Below are 26506 nucleotides of genomic sequence, written 5' to 3'. Positions count from 1 at the left end.
AACATGGCCTATTAGGTCTTGTCTACCTGCCCATAACCTTCACACATGCCATTTTTGTTGTTGTTGTTAGATGGAGTTGAAAGTGTGGAAAATTTTATTATCATTCAGTTTTAAAAGCTTTATACCTGTGGTACACCAAGGGGAAGGGGTTCTTAAAGAAGTGACTCTTTGGGTCTGGTCCCTGGTTTAGGAGTTGTGGAGCTTTGGTATGTGTTTGTTAAGTGCTTTTAGAATTCACGATCTTGGTCCCGGGCTGGTAAGGTTGTGCCAGTTTCTTCTTCCTGGAGGATAAAAAGAGGACGTCGAGGATGACGATAACAATTTTGGTGTCAGGGATGGTGAGAAGATTTATTCGAGGCTCCAAGACTCCAGCCTGGAAAAGCTGGATCAACTGGTCCACGGTGCCCCCAGCTGTGAAGTTAGCCACTGTCCAGACAGCCTCTTACTGGGCTTTAAGTTCTCCGTTTTCTAGAACAGCCACCAAGGGAGGCAGCGCACTGCAAACGATCCGCTGCTGGATGTGCTGGCGGGGCCCCGCGGCCACATTGCTTAGGGCTCAGGCTGCCTCCTGCTGGATGGAGGGGCGGGGGTGTGTGAGGAGCTGGGGCCGCACAGCCAGGATGGCCGTGTCCAGGGCCAGCTGGGTCTGGTGGTCTGTCCCCGTGACAGTGTTCCCCACAGTGAGCAGAGAGGGGGTCTAGACATTGAGTTCTGAGCTGCTCATGAGCTCGACCAGCCTGGGCAGGACCCCGGTGTCCACCACTTGGCTGATGTGTGCATCGCAGCCGTCGGTGAGGTAGGACAGGGCCCAGCAGGTGTCCGAGAGAACCTCTCCGTCTGGGTGCCACAGGAGGTGGAAGAGGGCGGGCAACATCTGCTTCCCTGTGTGATCAGAAGGGTGCGGGTTCTTGTTCCGGCACAGGTTGGACAAGGTCCACGCTATGTTGCTCACGAATGTGACTGGTATACTTGATGAAACCAGGGTCAGCAGATGTGGAATGGCATCTCTCGAGATAACGTTGTCTCTGAATTCTGGTCCATCATCTGCTATATTACCAAGGGCCCACACTGCCTGTTCACACACAGTCGTATGAGTGGAAGACAGGAGCTCAACCGAGGGCTGGATGGCCCCTCCATCCACAGCGGCACGAGTCAGCTCTGAAGTCCCCGAGGCAATGTTGGTCAGAGCCCAGACTGCCTCGAGCTGCAAGCGGGGATGAAGGGATGACTTCAGGAACAGAAACATGTTTTATTGCATATTGGTAAATATTAGGTATCAGAAAGGTAAGCCGTGGCCCATGTGTGTGGTAGGTGCATAGTTTCTACCTTTGTTGGTGAATTTCCTGCTTTGCTTAATAGAGTTGATCCACCCATGTTGAATATCATGTAAATTGTGCATCCACTTTGAAAACAGCTTTTGAAGATAGTATTGTGTCACAGTTGTCTTCTTGGTGTGGAGTAGTTTCTATCTTTCTATTTGGGAGCTGCATTTCTTTAGTCTAGGATAATTCATGTACCTTCTTTATGTACATATGAGGGTGGGAAGATGGGAAGTTGCACAAGCTGTTGTTTTTTTTGTTTGTCTGTTTTGTTTTTTTGAATTATCAGAAAGAGCTACTTCTGACAGAAATGTTGGCCTGGTTTCTTAGAATTGCAAGTTTAGTATCGTAGAGTAGAAAGAGACCTTGGAGAACATGGGAGCTAAATCTGTCATTTTGATTGAGATGCAGGTGAAATGATTTTCTAAAGTCACACAAGTATTAGAACCTTGATCACCTGGCTCCTGGGTCATGAACTTTGAGTTTACTTGTTCATTCATTCAATAAAGCACTTGTGATTTGTTAGACACCGTTAGGGTGCTGAAGACACATCAATGTACAAAACAGAAAAAAAAAAATCCCCACCCTAATGGGTTTGCCGTTAGAGGAGTTAGACGATAAAATACATAACTTCATTATATATTATTAGACTATAAGTGCTATAGAGATATAAAAAGAAGGGAGATTACTTAAAATTTTTCTTTAGTATTTTTAATATACAGATATCTAATTTCAGGATAGTGGTATTACTGTAAACTGCTTATAAAATGAACCTCATTTTACCCTCCATTCCCTGTGTGATCAATCAAATTTATATGACTAGGTAAACATTGACCTATTTCTGGATTTGAAACCATTTGGTGCAAAAGGTGTAAAGGTATCTTCTTAGCTGGAGTACAAGGATTGGGAGCCACAGAATATCGTAGAGGGCTTGCCACATAGTCTCAAGTTTATTTTGCATGTCCTCAGGAGACACTGGAGGCTTGTGATTGAAGTTGCCCTTTAGGAGATTTATTCTGGATTCAATTTATGTGATGAATTATAGCATGGAAGTCTTTGCCAGTTCAGAGTTGAGTCAAGGATGGCCTTCATCAGCATTTTTTTTAATGGACCAAGAGAGAACATTTCTAAATATGAATGAAATAATAAAAGTACAGTTTCAATTTTGACATTAAAAGGTTTGGACCAGAAAGGCAATAGTCCTGGAGACTGTATCTGAAATAAGTGAGTTAGGAGGCAGGACGTGGGCACCCAGAGACTAATGAAAACTCACTGGCAAAAGGCAAGGACAGCATATGAGCAATGGAGACAGCCTTGGGGTGGGGGAGGAGGAAAGCAAGAAAATCGTTGAATAACAGGCCTACAAAAGAAAGAAAAGCTTGCCTTGGATAGTTATCAAGGAATATGTGGTTGGGAAAAAACAGCTTAATTCAGAGTAATTTCTCGGTCATTGAGAGAATCCAGGATAGCTGCTGAGTCATGATTCGGAGGGCTGGAGAGAGAAGAGCTTTCGGGTCCTGCTTGATTCTTAGGACTGAGACACAGTCTTCTGTTTCTTGCATTACCAAGAGGGCCACGAGTAACTACTTCTGCCACTGAAAGTACAGATGTGCTTCAGGCAAGGAACATTCTTACAAATCTTATTTTAAACAATTACACACACACACACACACTCACGCGTATCTACTGTTTTCTATTTAAATATGTTTTTAACTCTTAATTCCTCACACAAAGCATGCATTCCTCCCCCCCCCACCCCCGCCACAAAGTCAGCAGTTGCCAAGCTGCCTAGCATCAGAATCAAGTATGGGGAGCCTTAAAATTTTGATTCTTGGGCTTCACCCCTAGACCTGAACTAAGGTAGAATCCTCTGGGTTGAGACGTTAGGAGCCTTTCATTTTATGGAGATTCGTGTTGTCTGATGCAGCCTGGGAAAAATGGCTACTCTAAACAATATACTTGTGCTTTATACCGAGGGAGGGAGGCACAACTGGGGAAGGTACTAAAACTGGGAAAAAGGTCTGTTCCAGAGGAGTGCTTTGTGGGTCACCAGATCCCTGATGCCTAGCATTTTGCCAGTGGAGCCACTGAGGCTATAGAAGCCATGTGTTTGTGGGGAAGCCTGGTCATTTGTTGCCCCATTTTTCCTTCACAGCCTGAAAAAAGGTTTTGGTTTATGCAGAACAAATTGGTCTGTCTATCTATCTATCTACCTATCTATCTATCTTAGAATGAGAGATAGTGTTTATGGGCCAGTGTAGATGCTGTGCAGATTACTCAGGGATGAAGGGAAAAATCAACTTTTCAAATTAAAATCCCATATAAGATGTCATTTAGTTCATGTTGACTTTGGATTCTCTGGAATTCTCTACTAATAATATCTTCTGAGTGCAAAGAACCTTATGGGTAATTTGGTACATGCAACATGAATAAGATCTTCTTGTAATAGAAGGGGGTCCAAAAATAGCTTTATGATATCATCACTATGTTACTCAGGAGAATGTGCTGAGTGCTTTAGGTAGAGTAGTAAGAACAGAAATGCTGTGAGAGCACCAAAGCTGGGGAAGGGACATCAGAAGATGCTTAAAAAGAGGATGTTATTTGAGCTGAGTCCCAATGTCTAGGTAAGATACAGCTTAGGAAATGTATTGGGTTGGCCAAAAAGTGCCTTTGGTTTTTAAGTAAAAATAAAAGCCACATTTTTCATTTTCACCAAGAATTTATTGAACAATGTATTCACACTTTTGTTCCACTACCTTGTGCCATTTTTCAGGCAACTTCATAATTCCATCTTCCCAAAACTTTTTATCTTTTTGAGCAAAGAACTGTTCCAGGTACCTTTTACAGTCTTCCAGGGGATTGAAATTTTTTCCACTGAGAGAATTTTGTAAAGACCTAAATAAATGGAAATCCAAAGGTTCAATGTCTGGTGAATACGGCGGATGAATCAGAACTTCCCAGCCAAGCTGTAACAGTTTTTGCCTGGTCATCAAAGAAACATACAGAAAAAAAAAAAAAAAAAAAAAAAAAAAGAAACATACAGTCTTGCGTTATCCTGATGGAAGATTATGCGTTTTCTGTTGACTAATTCTGGATGCTTTTCGTCGAGTGCTGCTTTCAGTTGGTCTAATTGGGAGCAGTACTTGTTGGAATTAATTGTTTGGTTTTCCGGAAGAAGCTCATAATAGAGGACTCCCTTCCAACACCACCATATACACAACATCACCTTCTTTGGATGAATACTGGCCTTTGGTGTGGTTTGTGGTGGTTCATTTTGCTTGCCCCGCAATCTCTTCTGTTCCACATTATTGTACAGTATCCACTTTTCATCGCCCATCACAATTTGTTTTAAAAATGGAACGTTTTCATTATGTTTCAGTAGAGAATCACATGCGGAAGTACAGTTAAGAAGGTTTTTCTCGCTTAACTTACGTGGAACCCAAACATCAAAGCGATGAACATAACCAAGCTGGTGCAAATGATTTTCAGTGCTTGATTTGGATACTTTGAGTATGTCGGCTATCTCCTGCGTGGTATAATGTTGATTGTTCTCAATTAATGTCTTGATTTGATCACTATCAACTTCAACTGGTCTACCTGACCATGGAGCATCATCCAGTGAGAAATCTCCAGCATGAAACTTCGCAAACCACTTTTGACACATTCAATCAGTCACAGCACCTTCTCCACACACTGCACAAATCTTTTTTGCATCTCAGTTGTGTTTTTACCTTTCTTGAAATAATAAAGCATAGTATGCCGAAAATGTTGCTTTTTTTCTTCCATCTTCAGTATTAAAATGGCTACACAAAAATTCACCAGTTTTGATAAGTCTTTTTTAAAATGCACTCTGATATGACAGCTGTCATGTACAATCTAACAAAATTGTTTCAAATGAAGTTAAAGACAACTAAGTGCTACTAGAGCCATCTTACGGAAAAACAATGAAAGAACCTTTTGGCCAACCCAGTAGTTAAAGGAAAGACGTGGAAATGGGATACTATAGGAATGTTAGTAGTTTCAAAGTACTAAGAGATCAGAAGTAGTAGCATCTCAAGCTAACACAGTTGGAAAGGTACTTTGGGGCCATATCATGGAGGCCCCAAGTCATTTGCAATATGGATTTCTGACTTTATTTACTCATTCAGTTTTTGAGTTGGATAATGACACAATCAAAGGTGCCCTTTAGGAATTTTATTCTGACCATTACTACATAAGGTGAGCTGGAGCCATAGGAACTGGGAAACCAATAACTAGGCTGTTGTAATAGTACAGCAAAGATGAAGTGATACCCTTACATGGGTATGGAAGAAGGGTAGAGGAGAGAGATCAACAGCATTTGGCAATTGAATCTGTGGAAGGAAGGACTGAGGATAATCCATCACTCGAGTTACTAGGAGAATGGCGTTAGGGGCCCATTTATATGTTTATATGTGGCCAGGGTACCTGGGGGTGGAGCAGAATTATGAGTTAAGTTTTGGTACATGTTAAGTTTTGAGATTCAGACAAAATTCCTAGTAGAAATTCCCAGGATATATAATCAGATTTGTTAAATTTAGAATAGTGAGGTGGGGTTGTGGGACTGTGCCTAGAATAGAGGGAAAGTGTATAAATTTCAGGTGAGCTAATTTGAGTTCAGAGGTTAGCTCTGCCAGTCATTAGCTCTATGGCCTTGCATATTATTTAACCTCTACATGTCAGTTTCATTATTTGAAAAGTAGGAGAATGGTGATAGAAGATTTGGGTGTTTTACTTGTGAGCGCCTCGTAGGGTGCTGTGAGGGTTAAAGAGCTGTGCACCGTGCTGGTGCGGGTACCAAAGCTCCTTCTTCCCCACTCCCAGGTGTTCCTGTCTTCCTCCTTCATGAGGATGGGAGTCCACTGGAGTAAGTGTGTAGACGAGGAGAAGGAGAAATGGCTTGTGAGGAGAGAAGAGTGCTGGTGGAAATAAGAGCGGGAGAGAAAAAAATGGAGAATGGAGATGGAAAAGGGTGAGATTAGAAGCTTCTTGGGGAGTTGTTAGCTTTTGAGAGGAAGAGGGCCCCTCCTCTGAGACAGGCAAGTTGAAAAGAATGGAGACCATGTTGATCAGAAAAGCAGGAGGCCAGGCCATCTGGTGTGAGTGAGGGAAGTTTGGGGCTGGGTTCTTGAGAAAGGAGAAAATTCTTTTTAGATGGCCACTGTGGGAAATAAGATTAGGAGTAAACTAGAGTTGAAGAAAAGGATTGCCAAGAAGCAGAAGCAAAGGGGTTAGATCGCTTGAACTCTTCGTGTCCTTGTGGGTGTGTGAATTACAGAAGAGAGAAGGTCATTAGAGGTTAAGAGGTTGTGGAAGAGAGAGGCTGCATATTGGACAAGGAAGCGGATGTTGAAGCTTCAGTGGGGTGGTGGCAGGAGGATTGGGTGCAGAGGAGGAGTATGAATGGGGTGCTTCAGCCTTTGTGGAATGTGAAGAAGTGTTGGGAGGTCAGTTCCTAATGGCAGTAAGGATGGGGGTGGGGGTGTACTTGGTGTAAATGCTTGTTTGTTAGCAGCAAATTACTGATTGTTCCCTTTAAGGCAGGATACTTGGCGCCTGATTATCCTCTGAGCACAAATAGTTCTGGCTCTGTTTGCCTTTAAAGATGATAAGCCTCTTCTTTTCTGTAATGGAGCTGGGTAGTAGGCTGGCACTACCTTTTATCCACGCCCCCCTCCTTTCGCAATAATGGTTTGCTGGGAGAGAACAGACTTTGGAATCAAACATTCAAAACTGAATACTTGCTTCTCCACTTACTAGCTGTGAGATCATGGGGCAAGCTACCCCAGCTGATTGACCTTTTTCTCATCTGCAAAATGAAGGTAACACTTCAGTACCTCATATCATTGGGTGGGCATTAAATGAAACAGTTTATGTAACATCTCTACCTCTTGGCAGAGGCGCTCCGAAGTGGGAGTGGTTTACATCTTGGGAAAATGGTTTCTGAATTGGGAGTTGTTTTGGCTTTGGGAAACAGGTCAAACACCACAAAACAAAACAAAAACTAAAAAAAGGCAACATCAGAATAGCACAGTTCTTCATTTTCTAATTAATATGTGTGCTTGGAAAGAAAATTAAATATATGTGGCTTGCAGACAATGTTATGCACAACAGTACTTATTGCATCAACATAAAATTTCATAGTAAAAAAAATTTTTTAACTAGAATTCAGATGAAATTCATTTGAAGTAATGAGTAGTGGGATGAAGTCTTGGGAGAAACCAGCTGGAATCAAATTTTGGAATTGTGTAAAATTGAAAGGCCGCCTTTCTGTATTTGCATGTATTCATTTGTCAAAACTTGGCCTTATGTGAATTGTTATATATTTTATATCTATATCTATATAAAATAACAAGCCCAGTCTATACATCTATATCTATATCTATATCTACCTATCTGTCTATATATAGAGAAAATAATAGAATTCTCAAACTACCCGGTAGTCTGGCAGTTTCAAAGCAGGTATTACTGAAAGGTCCTATCCCTGTTCAGAGAGAGTATATGAAGGAAAATCGTTAGACATATAGTCTAGAATTATTTCTGTGCATCCACTGTGACTTTTGTCTTGGAATCGTAATTCTCCTCACTTTTATTAGTTATCAATCTGTAACAGTAGTAGTACTGGTAGCTTTCTTTTATAGGTGAAGCCCCTGGCTTACAGATGGTATCTTTCTTCTTTTGAGTCCAGTTATTACGCCAGTGAGAATAAGATAAACCAGACTGAGTATCTAGTTAGACCAGAAGAATGAAAGATTGACATTTTGGCCACAAGTTCTGAATCTCAGCCCAAATGTACAGTGGCAGTCAATGTTGGGACCCACGTTGATAGATCAGATTAAAGTCTAGCACAGGTTAGTGCTTAGGGACCCAAGGAATGTCAGAACCCAGGTATGGAGGGAGGCACTAGGAATAGGAGTTGGGAATTTAAAAGGAGACATATTACTGGTTAGAACCCCTGCAAAGAATCTGACTAATATGGTTAGAGGATGAACAGGAACGAGGGAAAGCAGAAAGAAATCACTTGATATTAAGCCAGTGGATTCCAAAGTGAGGATTCTGTTCCTGTGTCCTGTTCAGAGTCTACACTGGCATCCAAGTACCGGGCAGACAGATTATAGCATAGCTGATGGCAGTATGGAACAAGTGACAAAGCAGAGACAAGGCAGTTCCTAACTCTGCAGAGTACCTGGTCAACTGGATAAAAGTTTAATTTTACGACTGTTTTCATTTTCAGGTTGTGCATTTCTTATTGTTCTTTAATGCTTAATTAGAAAACTGTGCTATAATATTAACCTTTTATTACCAAAATAATATCTAATATGCTCTTCCAACTTGATACATCTCATATTTACTGAAACCTAATTCACCTGAATACAATGCTACACAATGATGCATTGGTAGGATATGAAAAAATTTAAATGCAAGTTTTCAGGAGCTTGTTTTCAAGATTAATCTTGCTTTTTGATTTGTTTGGCAATGAAAAAAAAAAGACTGACCACCTGGAGGACATTGTGGAGAACCCAGTTTAGTTACCTCAAAGAGAACTAAATTTGCCTGTGTTTTCGTGAGACCTTGGATTCCACTGGGCTGGGCTGTGAAGCTCTAGAAGAAAGATCCGTTCCTCTGAGTACTAGGGTGTATTACAGTGACCTGCCAGCATTCCGCAGTGGGCCTGTGACTTTTTTTTTTTCCTGTTGGTTTAGGAAGCAATTTATTGGCTTTGCAACTAGGCATCCATGGAGCTTGAAGCCACAAATAGAGTGGAAAAATCTTATTTGACGTTGTGGCTTTTGGAAACTAATAACTAGAGTTCATGGTTGCAAATAATGCCAATATTGCAGACAGAGTGGACAGCCCGTCAGTAGGGATATTAATTATTACCAAAGACTTGCAATATCTGGTGGGAGAGTTGGTGTCAATTTTTATATCACTCTGTTTTGTAGACATAGTATTTATTATTCAGGCATGCCACAAGCTGACCGTGCTGCCTGCTTTATTTATGGGTTAAATTGTTCCTGAACCAAAACTTTCCACTGGATACTTCAGCCAGTATGCTACCTTTGATCTTTTTAGTGTTCAGAGAATTAAAACTCCCTCAGTGGAAGTTCCAGGCCTGAACTGCTGATGTGATACCCTGTTAGATTATTGCATGCTTTCGTAGTGTAATGCTGGGTGTCCCTTGGCTATGTAGGTTGATTCTATTCTAATAATTCTCCATGTGGCCTAGAAGGATATGATGGATTCACCTGCCCTGGCTCAGATCCTCAGTTCAGTACTGATGTTGTACTGCCTTGCGCCTATTCTTCATGAAAAGTCAGTGCCAGAGAAAAAGCTTGACAGAGCCTACTCACACCCAAATAGAAAAGTCAAGTGACTGTTGGGGCGTCATCTGGACTTATAAAATATGATTGCATTGGTTCAATCTGGCTTTTATAGACTTTTACAGGTTTTCGTGTTTTCCTTGAGATTTAATCAAGTCTAAATCCTACTGCTAACCCAGTTCCCCTCTATTCATCAGCATATCTGAACTTCGTTAAGTGATTTGCTCACTCTAATCAAGTGAAAAAAATGTGTTGTGGATGTAATTGTATATGGCACTGGATTTGTGATCTGTACTTTTTTTTTTTTGAGTATGTGTTTATGCTGTTTAGGTTTGAGGAAATACTCCTAGGAGAAATATTTAGCACATCATTGTTTGACTATGATATAAATGTTGGTTAGATGCAAGAGAGACATGCTTTTTCAGTCCTTATAGTTGTGAAATCTGTAAAGCCCAAGCTGTTCAGTTGCTGAAACATTTAATAGTATATGATGCTTAGTACTTAAGGTTGTGGAATTATATCAACAAAGAACAGGGAATAATTTTCTTTATTCTCGCTCATTCTTACTTCCAGACACTAAACAGATTTTCCACAGTTAGAAATAGTAGGATGAATTTAAGCCTGCTGAAAAGATTGTTAGGAAATAGATATTTTATACAGTTCAGGAATGTTTCAGAATTTACGATATTGGTAAATATAGAAGCCATTATCATACTTCTTCACCATCTAGGTATAATTCAACTGTTGTCTTTGTGAATGTTTATGCTCTTGGGACCCGTCATAAATGCATCTGAATAATAGATTTCTTTTGTTCCAAAAGTATTTTTCCAATATCACATTGTGGAGGTAAAAAGGAAACCTATAGCAGTGTTCTTGACCTCAATAATTTTTTGGAAAGTTAAAATTTATATATAAAGCTACATTTTGATTGCTCTCCAGTAATCTCATGGTCCAGATGGTCAGGAAGGGGAAAGATTATTACTGGCAAATACAGCCAGGAAAGTTTCATGCAGGTGGCAAGAATGTGGATAGCTAACATAATTTTCCAAAGTATCTGGCCTATCCTTTTCGTAATATTTTATGAAGTCTAGAATAAGAGTTGGTATGTTTCTCCTTATAGAGCAAATAGATGGTGGGAATGTATTGTTAAATTCATCTGTTGAAAGCCCACTGTGTATTAAGTATTGTTTTTGGAATATTACCCTCACTAAATCAAACTCCTGTCATACCACCTAGGTATTGTCAAGATCTACCATTGCAGGACCAGCTGTTATATTCAGTGTTAGTCTGGACCCCCCAAATCAGATAATGCAGTGGTTTTTATTTATGTGAATATTAATAAATAAAATATGGAGCATCACAAATAATTGATTATAAGAGAAAATATTCGGGTATCAGAAATTTGCATGTAATAAAAAATGTTTTCAGATTTTGCTTAAACAAAGTCTTAGAATAAATGGCTCAAGCAGTCACAAAATCCATAGCCATTTTGTATAAGGCCCTGTGATGAGTGCCGAGAGAGTCATTTTGTATATGTTTTGTGCCCAAGGTCTGGTGGAGAATAGACTCCCTCTAGTTTTCATGGTCTCTTAAGGCATTTGTGGGTCTCATGCACCAGAGATTCTAATACTGGCTTCTAATCTCTAGAGTACTGCTGGGGAACACTAACTAGGCAGCTTGGATCTGCCTGATTTGTGTCGGAGGTACCTGTTAGACTTTGAGGGTGGGGCAGGCAGGGAAGTGACTGGCTATCCATCTGCCCTTTCTCCTAAAACTCAATTTATGTGATAATACCTTGAATTATTTTATACTTGCATTATAGGATTGTTAATTTCTGTTTTCTTTCCTTGTTATGTTGTGCTTAGTAAACTATTAATGTGATACTTTGACATCATTATAAGGAAAAATATTTAGGGAAAAACATTAGATATGGGTTTAAAAAGTTAGTAGGCCACTGTCCCTAATTCATGAAATAAATTATTTAGTGTTCCTGTTTCTTTTCTTATAGAACAAATGATGAATCTGAAAGCTTCATTTGGACCAAGAAACATAGTATGCTTTTATAGAACTAGGACTATAATATTTAAAGAGAACAATCTTAGTTTTTTTGAAGTCATTTCCCTGAAAAATCAACCAAAGAAAAAGAGGGAACAAAAGTTACTGTCAAATTGGGGCAGACCCAGAAAACTGCTGGAAGGAGAGTCATTTTCATTGTGAGGAACCAGACATGCAGTTGCTTTTGCAAATGTTAAAATTTCTCCCCAGACTTCCTCATTATAATCTACTATTGTCACACTGAGTCTATAAATAGTATTTGTAAGGGAAACAGACCAGAAAACCATTCAAGTAAAGCAGAAAATGGCCATTAAGTTTTGGACAAAGAGGTGCAACAGCAAAATGAGAACTTGAGTTTCCTTCCTTGTAACCAAAATCTGATTTAAGGCAACACCACAGTTTTGGAGTAGCAGTTACCTTGGGGAAACCTTTGGACTTCTGAAGTCATCATCGTAAAATACTCCCTGGGACCACTAGGGCTCTGCTATGTAGGCCAGTGAACATTTTCTGGGTTGATCAACTGGAAGGTTCTAGTATACCCACGTCAGTCTAAAATCAAGTTATAATCTCATTTATTTCAAAAATACCTGCTGACAGGCTTCTCTGTGCTAGATATTTATTTACCCTTTGAGAAAATTAATAATATGTGGTCTGTGCCCTCCTAGGGTGTAGGCTAATAGGAAGATAAAGTGTTTTTCATTATTTGTTTAAAAAGTTATAGATTATTTTTTAGGCTTTACAAAAACTAGCAATCTCCTTTTCTACCAGTGCCTGCCACTTAATTCCTCAGAAAGACTGTTGCAGGAGAATGGGGTATCAGAGGATGGTCATGTCCCAGGTCTTGGGTGAGTCCCTGGGATGCACCGCCAAGTGAGGGTCCTTGGCTTTGCGCAGGAAAGAATTCAAGAGTGAGCCATAGTAAAGTGAAAGCAAGTTTATTTAGAGAGATACACATTCCATAGGCAAATGTGGTCTGTCTAAGAAAGCGAGAGCAGCCCCGAAATACGGGGTGGTTAGTTTTTATGGGCTGGGTAATTTCATAGGCTAAGGAGGGGGAGGATTATTCTAACTATTTTGGGGAGGGGGCAGAGATTTCCAGGAATTGTGCCACTGCCCATTTTTTGGTCTTTTATGGTTATGGCACCTGTGGGTGTGTCATTTAGCATATGCTAAGTATTACAGTGAGTGTATAATGAGGCTCAAGGTCTACTGGAAGTCCAGTCTTCTGCCATCTTGGGCCTAATGGGTTCTAACCAGTTTTTGTCCTAGCCTGTTCTTCCTAATGGCTGTGTCATTCTTTTAAAGGTTGTGCCCTGCTCCCTTCTTTACTGTCTCAAGACCACTTTGAACTTTTAGCCATTCCTCAGTTTCTTTCAAGCCCATGATTACCTTGCTACTTCTTGAGTTTTTCTTGTTGTTGTTGTTTTGTTTTTTTGTTTTTTAGTTTTAGGTACCATCCTTTCACTTCATAGTGTTGTCACACTATGTCTTGTGTTCATACTATCTTACATGCTCCTTTCCCTTTCTCTCAATAGAGATAAAACTTCATTTTGGCAAAATGAATTCAATTTTTAAAGTTTATATTTCAGTGATTTTGTACATATTACTCACGACTCAGTTATTTCAATTATTTTGATTGTGTTATTTGTATAACTTTGTTTTCCCAGGAGTTAATTCACTTGTCCCTTGGTATTTGCAGGGGATTGGTTCCCGTACCCCCTGGCTTCCAGAATCCACAAATGTTCAAGTCCTTAATATAAAATCCCATAGTATTTGCATATAACCTATGCATATCCTCCCGTATTACTTTCAGTCATCTCTAGATTACTTACAATACCTAATACAATGTAAATGCCACGTAAATATTTGTGGCACGCAGCAAATTCAAGTTTTGCTTTTTGGAACTTCTGGAATTTTTTCCCCCTGAATATTTTTGCTCACTAGCTATAATTGCCTTTGAGTTTTCTTTAAAAACAAACAAAAAAAAAGGAGTGTTAATTTCCTCTCATTACATTTAGACACATCAGGATATTGATCAGTTCTATTTTTCTTTCTCTGCAGACATTTCCTGGAGCTTCTAACCTATTGCTCCAGTGTAGACAAGAGCCTCTCTGGACCTTTGGCACAACTGTTGTCCTAGAATAGCTCAGTGTTGTCCTGAGAATTCCATTTGCTTCTTTGCTTTTCTAGAATTCATGTTTTCATGTTTTGTTCCCAAGTTTTGTGAGAGTGTGTTAACCAATAGCTTCTGATAAAAAGAAGCCTATGAGAGTAAGGTTTTTTGTTTTTGTTTTGATATTTATTAAAAAGGTTGGGCGGTGTTAAGTTAAAAATCTGGGGTTAAAGTTCTTCTTATACAGACTTTCAACTAGTGTACTCTTGCTATTTACATCTCCTCTTATTTTCTCACCTCAGGAGTACCCGTTGCCTCTCCTTCTGTAGCCCAAATTGACATACTTTTTGGCTTCTTTCTCTGCAGGCATGTTAACATTACCTTCCATCATTCAAAGTTTTGTTGACTTTTTCCAGGCTCATCAACAGATCTTCAGTGGCAGTAGATAGCTGCCAGAATGATGACTGGATATTTCTTTACCGAAAGTACAAACATGTAATATGCTATTGCACACTCCAGTTAAAATCTTCTATTTGTAAAATGTTTTTCTCTTCAACTTATTGTTGTCAAAACTGGGTTGTAATGTAGCAATGATAGTTATTTCTGCAGAAATTAAAATCACATTTTTAAACACTTTAGAAAAGTTCCACTTACTTTAAGGCCATTACTGTGTTTTTGAGATTAATGTGAGTCTCCCAGGTAATCCTTTGGTTTCTGTTTTGGTAACTGAATAAAATACAGTGTGAAGTAATCATAGGAGTAGAATTTCAAACCAGCTTAGTTAGTGTAAGCCTAGTGTTTTTGAAAAGAGAGAAGAAAAATCCGAGATTGTAATTTTAAATTCTTAAATGGAAACTATTCTTTCTCTTTCTTAATGAGTTTTGTTGGTAAGACTCTTGATGTGTTGTTCTCACTCACCTTCCTTTATTGTAGACTTTATGCCAGACTTACTAGACTTCTGGTCTCACAGGATGTTTTCAATCTTAGTATGGATGAAGGAAGAGGTGGGAGCCTAAAGAATAAGGACATAGAAGGGAAGGTTCAAGGCTTAAATCAAAATAAAATTTGCATTCACCTTATTTCTTTTGTTTTGTAATCCAAACATTGTGACTTTAGTTAATAATTCATATTAAGTATAAGTTACAGAAATTGATGTGGATGAATTAATCTTTCACAGTTTACTGTGTGGCACTGTGCATTTTTAAAGAATATGCTATTGTAACTCCCTATTTACTTATTTTTTCGTTTGTCCTCCCAAAGTTCCTGAACACTTCCCAAGCCTCAACAATATAGGTTCAGATAGTTTTCTAAAGCAGTGCTTCTCAACTTTAATGTGCAAAGGGATCAACTGGGAATCCTGTTAAAATGCAGATTCTGGGCTGGGGCCTGAGCATCTGTATTTCTAACAAGCTCCCAAAATGCTGATGCTGGTGGCCCTCTGACCATTCTGACTAGCAAAGGTCTAAAGTACCTTGGATATGAGAGTGATACAGTAATACAGAATACAGAATCTGTTTTTAAGTATATGTAAGTGTTGAGCTTCAAGAAAGAGGTCAGTGGGAGACTTTGCATTACTGGCTGCTACTAAGTACATCTTAGTACTGGATTTATTGCTTCTTATAGATTTAATGAATTTATTATTTGTAGGATTCTGTTTAGAAGTGATTCCAGTACTACACTTTTGTTTATTAATGTGTAAATTTTATTTATTAAATATATAAACTATATTCCCCTAGTGCCTTTGAAGAAAAAATATTATACTTGATATGTGCTAAACTTCAATTTGTAGCACACAAACGTCTCATATATAGCTGTTAGTCATTGAAATCCTATTGTATATACTGTTTCCTGCTTATAAAAACATAAAACCACAGAATATATACAAATTCATAAGTATCTTTATTGTAATGTTTATTCTTGTGCAATTGGATATCAGCAATGTAAAGAGGTTAATGCTTTTTTTTTTTTTAAACTTCTAAATAGCTCAGTCACTAAAAGAATTTGCAAGACTACTCATCGCAGTAGAAGAAGAAAGGAGAAGACTGGTAAGTCTCTTCTGCATTTCTTAAGAATAATACTTTGTTTGGACATGTTAAAAGAAAAAATAGACCTTCTGAATTAGATTTAGCCATACCAGATTTTATAACTTGATACATGTACTGAATGTTACAGAAAAGATTTGTATGATGATCAAATATTGCTAATAAGATATACCATTTCTTTTTGTATCATTTGGTCAGCAGATATAAATTACATTCATTTTACTTTCCATTTAGTTGTCCTGAGAATTAAAAAGTATTGAACAAACTGCCATGAAGAAACCCATTCTAATGGAGCAGTCTTCTAAATAACCTTAGTGTTACAATGAAGACACATTACAAGTATTAAAGACAGTTTTTGGAAGGAGCAACTAACTTTGCCAGGGTGTTAGCAGGGGACTTTCTTGAAAAGGTGACATTTAAATTGGGTCTTGAAGGCTTGGAGGATTTTGCTGGGCTGGGAAGAATGGGAAAGCATTCTACGTTGACACATTAACTTATGTGACAGTATCAGAGCATGGTTATTAGTAATACATTTATCCACTCACAGATATAATTTTGTACCCATTGTGTTCAAAGTTCTGTGTAGGCCGCTGTCTATGACCCAGGCTGCCCATTCGCATATGGAAAAAATAGTAGTATATATCCCACAAGATCGTTGTAAAGCATTTGTAGCAGCACCTGGCACATTATAAATAAATGCTGATGGTGGTAAAGATGTTGGTTGTCAGTTACAGAGAGGGTTACAGACATTTAAAACATCATCTTTGATATCACTGGCTTCACCATCCTGTTGGGGAGTTATATATACACATAAATAAAGTGCTTGGGTTGTGGACTGAATGGGCTAAGAACACAGCAGTTTGGTGTCATTTTGCTCAATAGATGAGGAAGAGAAATTTGAGGAGGGTGCCCTTAAGGAGGCCCTGACTCCTGGGGAACATTGCCTGAGCTGAGGGAGAATCACACAACTAAGACATGGCAGTTATATAAGTGAGCTTGAGCGGAGGCCACAGGTGGGAGAAAGTACTGTGTATATTTGTAGAATAAGGCAGAGCGTTCTTAGAAATTATCAGTAGAAGATTGGTTGGTAGTTTTGGGCGTATGTGGCATTTAAGAGCCGGGCTAAGAAGTTTTGGTCTTTGTTATAGGCTGTGGGAAAATTGCTAGAAGTTTTTGATAGAAGAATGAGGGGATCAATATGGGATTTAGGAGAGATTAATTTGGTGGCCATGTGGGAGACATATTAGGTAAGGAAGAAATGTTGTGGAGAGGGGTGACCATGTTTTCTTAGGAAACATCAGCCTACCATAGGTCTGGTCCCAGTATCAGAGAGATAGCCATGCATTGTGATCTGTTCTAGATAGAGATGAGCCACTGTGGGAGACTGACCCTCTTTGGGGTGGTCAGAAAAAGCTTTTCTGTGGGGGTGACTTGACACTTTTAAGTGCTTTATACATAAGCCTTCATAAACTTCTATACAATAGAAGTTCAGGTTCCATGGGGAGATGTGGGTGGTATGTGCGCTTATGGCCCAGAAGACAATCTGATGATGGAAGTGGGAAAGAGTGGTTAGAGAGAAGTGAAAATAAAGAGTTGGAAATGGCATGGGAACCAGGAGAATACAGTTGACCCTTGGACAACACGGGATGGAACTGCATGGGTCTAGGTATACGCAGATTTTTTTCGGTAGTAAATACTACAGTGCTACACAATTTACTGTTGGCTGAATCCGTGGATATGGAGGGCTGACTATCAGTTACATGTGGATTTTCCACTGTGCCCCTAACTCCCGTGTTAGTTAGGGTTCTGGGTTGAGTGATTCAAATCCTGTGCAAATAGTTCAGGAGAGCAATGAGTCAACTAGCATGGGCTATAATTATAGAAAATGTGTAAGAGTATGGGAAAGTGTGTTGTAGCTTGCAGGAGGAAAAAGAGCCAAGAGAATGTTCTCTTCTAGCACTGAGGAGAGGCCTGGAGGCACCAAGGGAAAAGCTCTTCTTCTGTGCTGGGACAAAAGAGAGGATTGGTTAAAACATAGAACTTTGGATAGTAAATTTGTTGATTGGACGGATGGATAACAGTGTTAGGAAGGAGTGGTCATCTGCTGTGAGAGGAGATTGTAGAAACAGTTTAGAACAGCCAGGAGCAGGTTCTACAAGAGAAAAGGGACTCCTGGTCAGGGATAAAGAGCCATTGAAGTTAAACATCATGAATATGTCCAGGAAAGATTAATAACCATGTTTTCATGGATTTTTCTAACAATACCCAGAGCCCTGGATTGTGAGTGGTAAGAACAGTTGGGAGGTCAGATTCAGGTAGGTGGTTGGCACAGAAGACGTGGCGTTGGATTACAGGGACGTGGATTTATATGATATGAAAATGGGTCCTGATTGAGTACAGCGATGACTGAGGCAGGAGGATACTGATAGCCTTAGGAAGCAGAGAGGGCAAGCATGAGTGCTTACCTATAATGAAGGTTAACTAGGAACACAGGAGATTCTAAGAGAGGACAAGGACATTGTGATCAGGAGTGGCAGTTGAAACATAGTGAACTTGGCAATGGAGCTAGTTTAGATAGTGATAAAGTTAAGGTGTGGCTGAGCAGGGAGAAAGACCCTAGAAATTGGGAAAGCTGAGCTCTGAAGTTTGGATGTTTTATGAGCAGGATGTTGAGATCATCCAATATGATAACAGGATAAAGGCCAAAAACCAAGAAGTGGCTGAGGAATGTGGTAGAGTGTTTCATAAGCAATGGAGATGGAGATTGGCCCACCGGCTCATAGTGTTTCAAGGATCTTCATTTCTGCCCTTAGCCATATTTCTCATGTTGGAGCAAGGAGGGAATTCTACATTCATGAGTGAAGTCATACTGTGGGTTTTTTTTTTTTTTTAGAAGTAAAGGCTTTATTTATTAATTAATTAATTTATTTTTGGCTGTGTTGGGTCTTCGTTTCTGTGCGAGGGCTTTCTCTACTTCTGGCAAGCGGGGGCCACTCCTCATCGCGGTGCGCGGGCCTCTCACTATCGCGGCCTCTCTTGTTGCGGAGCACAGGCTCCAGACGCGGAGGCTCAGTAGTTGTGGCTCACGGGCCCAGTTGCTCCGCGGCTCGTGGGATCCTCCCAGACCAGGGCTCGAACCCGTGTCCCCTGCATTAGCAGGCAGATTCTCAACGACTGCGCCACCAGGGAAGCCCCATACTGTGGGTTTTGATTGCCTTACCTGTTGTTTCAGAGAAGGTCTGAGATAAAAAATGCAAAATAATGAAGAAAAGTCTCTATAGATGAAAGACTAATGGATTGCATTTCCACAAAGATTATATAAAAGTAATCATTTAAACACACAAATCTAAATATTGGAGTATTTAATCAACACTTCCAGTCATTTGGTGTTACTATAACTGAAGATACAGCTGGTAATGGATTTTGTGCAAAGAATTTGTATTTTAAAAAGTAGTGCTTCATTTAAGAAGTAGAATATTTTAATTGTACTAGGAAAGTGTAAAAGAGTTCTATAACTGATTATAAAGTCAATTAATCATTGTTTTTTTAGTGATAAATCATGACATTGTATATTAATTGAATTTAACCAAAACCTAAGCATGTCAGAACAGTGACTAAACAAAAATAAAATCTCAGGAAGATGAAAAAGGACACAACAGTTTAAACAAATTCTCTTGCTTCCAATGATTTACCATACTGAGTACATCATCTGGGTCGCCTAAAGTCTATTTGCAGAGAAAGAGCCTAAAGAAACATTGATTTTTAGAAATGGAACTTCCTCTTTGCTCTTTACTAACTTTAAGTATTGAGTTTTTGAAAACAAAGTCTGCTAAAGCCAACTGAAAATGCATAATTTTAATGCAACAAAAAAGTGACCCAGAGTAAGTTTGAAAATATCTATTTCAGACACTTATGAGGGTATAGTTTATCCTGTCATACTTCTCACTCAAAAACCCATCTTCCATGATTTGACATTTTCCAAGATGTCAATTGACACTTGTCATCAAGGGGCTAATAGAGAACAGCCTTTTAACAAGACAAATGTAAGAAATAATTTAATAGCCCTTTGTAATGGCCTTAGTAAAATGCTTATTACTTGCAGCCGGGATATGGTATTGATTAGTGATAGAGGCTTTTTTTTAAAAAGTGCATCTTTATTGGAAATGTTAGGGTTTTTCCCCATGGAATGCAGCATGTCCATGCTTTTGATTAGAGATGTCATAAATTGGGTGTCTAGGTGGAAAGATTCTGAGACAGTCCCCAGTGTAGACAGGGGCTTCTAAGCCATATAAACTTGGTGGTAAGGTCTCTTCAGTTTCCGTTTCTCCACAGAAACTGCTCTATTTTACTTCAGATCATAGCTGACTGGGCTGTGCAAATGCTACCATTTAACCCATGCTGTTCAAAATTAATTTGAACAAATATTAACATATCAAGAGAACCCTCTGGAGAAGCATGAAATGGTCAGTTGAGGCCTTCTGGAAGAGATCTTGGTAGCTTCTCCTTTGTTATTTCTATTGAAATACTGAATTTGACCCTTTTGCCTCCAGGCCTTTGGCCCTGACATCCCCCTCTGCCTGAAGCCCTGGAACTGTACTTCACCCCTCATTCCTCCCTTCTCAATACTCTGCCTCTAGTTCCCTATTCTCCATCTCCCTGGGCTTTCTTTCTGCTCTCAGTGTGTCTCTACAAGCTTCTTTTGGATTTAGACCTTTGCATTTGTCATTTCTTCTGCCTTGAACATCCTGATCCATATATCCTCTCATGATTGGTTCCATTTTGTCCTTCAGACTTCACCTTCTATATCTCCTGGGGGCTTGCACTTTCCATACAGTTTAAATTAGTCCCCTTTGGTATTTCTTTGACAGAAATACCTGCTCTCATGCAGCTTACATTCTACTGGGGAGAAACAGACATTTAAACAAATTATGTCTGAGGGAGGTAAGTGCTAAAAAGAAAAATAATGCATCTGGTAGAATATGTTGCCATTTATTGGGATGAAGAAGGAGATGAGGGAGAAGTAGCTAAAATTTGAATCTATTTAGGTGTTTACTGGATATCCAAGTAGCCTTGTTGAGGGAGCATCTGGGTATATGTATGAGTCTGGAGTTCAGGGGAGCAGATGGGACTAGAGATATAAATTTAGACATTGTCAACACGTTGAGAGTATTTAAAGCTGTGGGAATGTATGAGATGGCCCAATCTGTGAGTGTGCAGACAGAAAAGGTGGGAGGGTCAAGCCCTGAGGTGCAGAGTCCAGAGTTTGGTCAGATGAGGTAGAATCAACAAAGGAGATTTGGATCAGTAAGAGGACCAGGGGAGAGCTGTTTGGACAGCTTGCTGGAAGTCCCATTTATTCACTTGGGTATCGTGGAGATGTAGGGCAATAATAAATAGAAACTTACAGGATGTGGACCAGAGGCTGTATGTAGCTGTCTTCAGGATAGAGGCTCCAGATTATCTGTTTACCCTATGCTGCTCCTCCACCCCAGCCCCTGGGCCCTCACTTTCTGGGTACTCAGAGTCCCTGACCTTGACAAAAAAAGTTTTGGTGTGCATGTGTGTTGTTTGTTTTGGGTGTGGGTATGTGTGCGTAGCAATGTAGATTTTTTTAATCTTTGTCTCCAATTAAGGAAGCCAGAACTTCAGAATATTTTAGCTTGTGTTTATCGTGAAGAATTTATGTAGATGAACTTGTTTCTTATAGTTTTCATTTTGATTAATACTAGAAACCTCTTATTTTTACTGTTATTACCCATAACATTTAACATTCACATTTGACCTGTGTAAGGTTACAGATTTCACTTCAGGTTTCCCAGGACTTATATTCTTTCTATTCAGTGCCCATGTTTGTCTTTTTTATCCTTGGGCAATGAAAGTACTTTCCTGAAATAGGCTAGGTGTCTGGGCATTACTTTGGAATAACAACAACAACAAAAAGATGAGGTACTAGGAGGCGAAATGTGTAACCTTAATAATTACTTCCTTTGTAAGAGTTTTGAAACCTCTGCTTTCCTTTGTTATACTTTTTTGTTGTTGTTATTATACTTTTTTAAAAAGCATAATCAGTCCTATATAAGGGTTAATGAGGAATAAAATCAAAATAGTTTTAGATCTGTATAAAAAAAATATGTCAAACATAAATTACTTGATTATTGATATAAGATTTCAGTCTCTTATATGAGTCTTAAGAGATTTAAAAAACATATCTGTGATGTCTGTTACATTAGACACTAGTCATCTGTGGCTATTTAGCACCTGAGATGTATTAGTTATTATGTGGTTTGCATTATATTTCTATTGTGAAGCACTGCTATACAAAATAACAGCTGACCCTGAGCATTTTCAAGGTACCAGGCACTGCTACAATTGCGTATATTTTTACCTAATTTAATCTGCACAGCAACCCTCTCAGGTGTATGCTATTAATAGATCCATTTTAAAGAGGGGCAAACTCAAAGGCACATAGTAATAAGTGGTACCCGAGGGTTTAATCCCAGGCTGTTGGGCTCCAGAGCCTCCACATAATTCATACTGTTGCAAACTAAGACTTTTAAAACAAAAAATTGCATAACGATAGCAAACATATTATTAATATAGTATGTGAAATGCTCTATTAAGTGCTGTAGGTGTATTATTTCAGTATCTTAGAAAAATTAGGGAAGATCACAGGCATTACAAGTTTTGAAATTAGATTTTTAAATTTCTTCATATTTAAACAGGCATACATTTCAGCAAAAAATTCATTAATCCAATGACAGTTCTCTCATCAAATTTTGGCATGTGAGAGCCTAAAGTCTCTCCCCACTCCTTTGAACCAAGAATTCATGAAATTGGAGAATATTTTAAATGTTGAGAAAATTACATGTCCTTATTTCTCTCAATGAAAGATTTTCCTTTGTTTAATGGAAAATTTGCCATAGATTTTTGCATTGTACATATGCTGTCAGATGATATTGATTAATCTCTGAGTTTCTGGCATTGATACTGTTATATGCTTAAGTCCAATTATCTGTGAAGTAATCCAGTTTCTTTTATTATCTCAGATAAATAATGCACAGTATGCCAACATTCCACATGTATGAGTATGGATTATGTTTCTGGTATGTCTTAGGTTAACATTTATTAGAAGCAAACTTTAGGTATGCTGGCCTACATACCAACATTTTTTTTTTTTAATTAATTTTTTTTTTTTTTTTTTTTTTTGGCCGCACTGTGCAGCATGTGGGATCTTAGTTCCCTGACCAGGAATCGAAGCTGTGCCTCCTGCAGTGGAAGTGCAGGGTCTTAACCACTGGACCGTCAGGGTTGGACCCCATACCAACATTTTTATACAATGATTTCACCTGAAATTTTAAAAAAACAAAAAAAAATCTCAATGTTCTACATGTACAAAGTTCTGATTTTTCACATTTATTGAATTGCAGAGGCTTCCCATGATTTCCCTGATTTTCAGTTATTTGGTGAAATATGAAAAGGTAGGATTCAGAGGTGGCAGGTCACACACAATTCATCATGACTGCAACGATAGTGTCTTTTATTTTTTAATGTTAATAGTCCTAGTATTGATTTGTATTTTTTAGAGTGTGCAAAGTGCTTTTAATATATATTTTTATTTTATCCTCCAACAATCTGAAACTGAGCTCAGAATCTAGATGAGTTACTCAAGGTGATACATACCACTACTAAGTGACAGAGTCAAATTGAGTAGGACTCAATTTTAGGTCTTTGGACTTCAGCCCATTGTTCTGTTACATCCTGTGTCTTCTCTTTTTTTATTTAAATTTTAAACTCCTTGAGGACAGAGACCTGATCTGTTTTGTATTTTTTTTTCCCTTGTGTATATTAGGTGTTCTGAAAACCGTCTTGGTTGTCCAAAATTTAGAATAATGCATACTCCTTTACAGAAAAAGAAAAGGTGGTTTTGAAAGTTATCACAGCTTCCTATTTGCCATTTCTCAGATTGTTTACTTAATTCATTATGGTTAAGTCTAAAAGAGAAATCAACTTTCTTTGAGTAAAATTTGTTAATTTTGTGTGAAGACCTTTAATAGGGTAATTACTAGGGTTTCAGAAAATACCTCAAAGTGTTCATATTTGTGAATTATGTCTTTTGATTCTATAACTGAAAAAGTCTTAGGACACAATGATGACTAGAAATGTCTGTCAAAATTCTGAAAAGATCTTTGAATAGATCTAGTGTAGTGGTCAGACAGTGAAGCTGTCCTGACAGGCTGCCTTTGAGCCATTTCCCTGCTCATTCACGCTTCTACCCTAGAGTACAGGAAAGGGGATAAAAGAGAAAACTTGAGACTTGATTGTTATGTTCCGTACCAGCTCTCGCAGAAGAAGGAAAGCAGCTTGTACCTTCTGTAGTTAAATTAAGGTTTGTATGCTATTCTAAATTATGTTCCCGGTGAATCTGAGGTCCTTGCTTCATTGTGAAGGAATTCGGAGACGAAGTGATAGGTAAGAAGTGGATTTATTTAGAGAGACACACTCCACAGACAGAGTGTGGGCCATCTCAGAAGGTGAGAGAAAGCCTTGAAATATGGCATGGCTAGTTTTTATGGGCTGGGTAATTTCATAGGCTAATGAGTGGGAGGATTATGCCAGTTATTTTGGGGAAGGGGTGGAGATTTCCAGGAATTGGGCCACCATCCATTTTTGGCCTTTTATGGTTAGCCTCAGAACTGTCATGGTGCTGGTGGGTGTGTCATTTACCATATGCTAATGTATTACAATGAGTGTATAATGAGGCTCAAGGTCCACTGGAAGTTGAATATTCCGCCATCTTGGACCTAGTTGGTTCTAAACAGTTTTTGTCATGTCCTATGGCTGTGTCATTCTTTTAAAGGTTGTGCCCTGCCCCCTTCCCTCCTGTTTCAATTCTGCTGTCTTGGCTAGCAGTCAGCAGAGGGAACTGAGATGACACTAATTTTGAAATATATTTGTATTTAGGTATACCAGTTTCATTAACATTTGGGCATAATTTTTTTTCTTTTGGTTGATGCCATTCTCCCAGCTGGTATTTCATGGGTGTATATCAAATTGCTAGATTTAAAGATTTGTAAATGGAAATGTGGCAGTCAGCATCCAGTCTTTATATTTTCCTATTTCCAAAGACCCCTTTATATTTTTAAGATTAACCTTGACTGTATGGAAGGATTTAGGGGAACTTTTCCACCAGATAGTGCTATTTTAAAAGCAATCAATTTAAAATACGATACGTGAATAAAGAACTTTCACTTTTTTTTTTCCTGTCAAGGCATAAACTGTATTGAAAATTTCCTTTTCAGTTTTGCTGCTTTGGCATGAATCTTTGGGTGTTAGGTTTTTGTTGCTTGTGGCTGCAAGAGTCTGCTACTGGACACAGCACCTGTGCTTCCCATCTCTAGTTCTTCCATCTTCTTGCCTTTGCCATTGATCCCAGTTGTACAGGCTTTACTTTGGAGTCTTATAATTGCATATCATATTTTCAAAAATACATTTATTCTGTGGTGTTGGTCATCATATTTCATTGATACCGTTGGGTATGTGTTAGTCTTTACTACATTTATAAACCATGTTTTGATTTGTTTCTATTTTTAAGATTTATTTATTATTTATTGACTTATTTTATTTATTTTTGGCTGCGTTGGGTCTTAGTTGCAGCACGCAGGGTCTTTGTTGAGGCACACGGGATCTTTCACTGTGGTGTGCGGGCTCTTCGTTGTGGTGCGAAGGCTTCTCTCTAGTTGTGGCAGGCGGGTTTTCTCTTCTCTAGTTGTGGCCCGCAGGCTCCAGGGCGCGTGGGCTCTGTAGTTTCCGGCATGCGGGCTGTAGTTGAGGCGCGCGAGCTCAGTAGTTGTGGTGCACGGGCTTAGTTGCCCCGCTGTATGTGGAATCTTAGTTCTCTGACCAGGGATCGAACCCGTGTCCCCTGCGTTGTAAGGCAGATTCTTTACCACTGGACCACCTGGGAAGTCCCTTGATTTGTTTTTTGATAGTTAGGAAACACAAAGATACTTTGATACCATAAATAGTAAATATATAAAGTCATTTTGTCACCATACCCCAAAGTTTTAAGATCTGGATGGGGCATTTAATTTTAAAGGGCAAAGAAAATAAACCTAAGTAGACGTAAGTTAGACTTGAAAAACAGCGGTAAAAGATAAGCATGAGGGGAAATTTTAAATGATGTGACAAAGCTATCTGTGGTTCAGAGATATCAGCTGACAGACCAACCAGGTATTCAGAAATAAGAAGTTGGGATGTTCTTCAGTGAGCAAAATGTTTTTGTCTTTATGATTAAACCACAGTCATATTGTTCATGCTGTACAGGAGAAATTGCACATTTAATTACCATCAAGATAAAAGAGACTGAAAGCTTTTTTAATTAAACTTTTCTTTATTTTGAGATAATTATAAATTCACATACATACAGAGGAATCCTGTGTATTCTTTAGCCAGTTTCTCCCAATGGTAATGTTTTGTAAAATCATAGTAAAATAGCTTATTACATTTTACTTTAAGTTATAATACTAATTAAAAATAACTGCAAATTCATAAACTTGCCATTTGTCCTAGAATCAGGACTCATCATTTGAAGACAAATCGGACTCTTAGTGGATTCTTATCAAGATGCTTTGTGTCACT

The 26506-nt window shown here is 38.8% G+C and overlaps 1 protein-coding gene and 1 pseudogene across 1 annotated transcript in view; one reads left to right on the top strand and one right to left on the bottom strand.

Annotated features, from left to right (window-relative positions):
- Nucleotides 1–26506, top strand: part of ARHGAP42 (Rho GTPase activating protein 42) — a 277391-nt gene that overhangs the window by 80164 nt on the left and 170721 nt on the right. Inside the window, exon 3 of the mRNA XM_061202658.1 lies at nucleotides 15810–15871. Coding sequence (XP_061058641.1) covers nucleotides 15810–15871 — 62 coding nt within the window. The remainder of the gene's footprint in view (nucleotides 1–15809; nucleotides 15872–26506) is intronic.
- Nucleotides 153–1246, bottom strand: LOC133099044 (importin subunit alpha-8-like; annotated as a pseudogene).

Source organism: Eubalaena glacialis, chromosome 10, assembly GCF_028564815.1.
Source record: "Eubalaena glacialis isolate mEubGla1 chromosome 10, mEubGla1.1.hap2.+ XY, whole genome shotgun sequence".
NCBI lineage: Eukaryota > Metazoa > Chordata > Mammalia > Artiodactyla > Balaenidae > Eubalaena > Eubalaena glacialis.
Note: the sequence above shows the minus strand (reverse complement) of the source record. Positions and strands in the feature narration are given on the sequence as shown.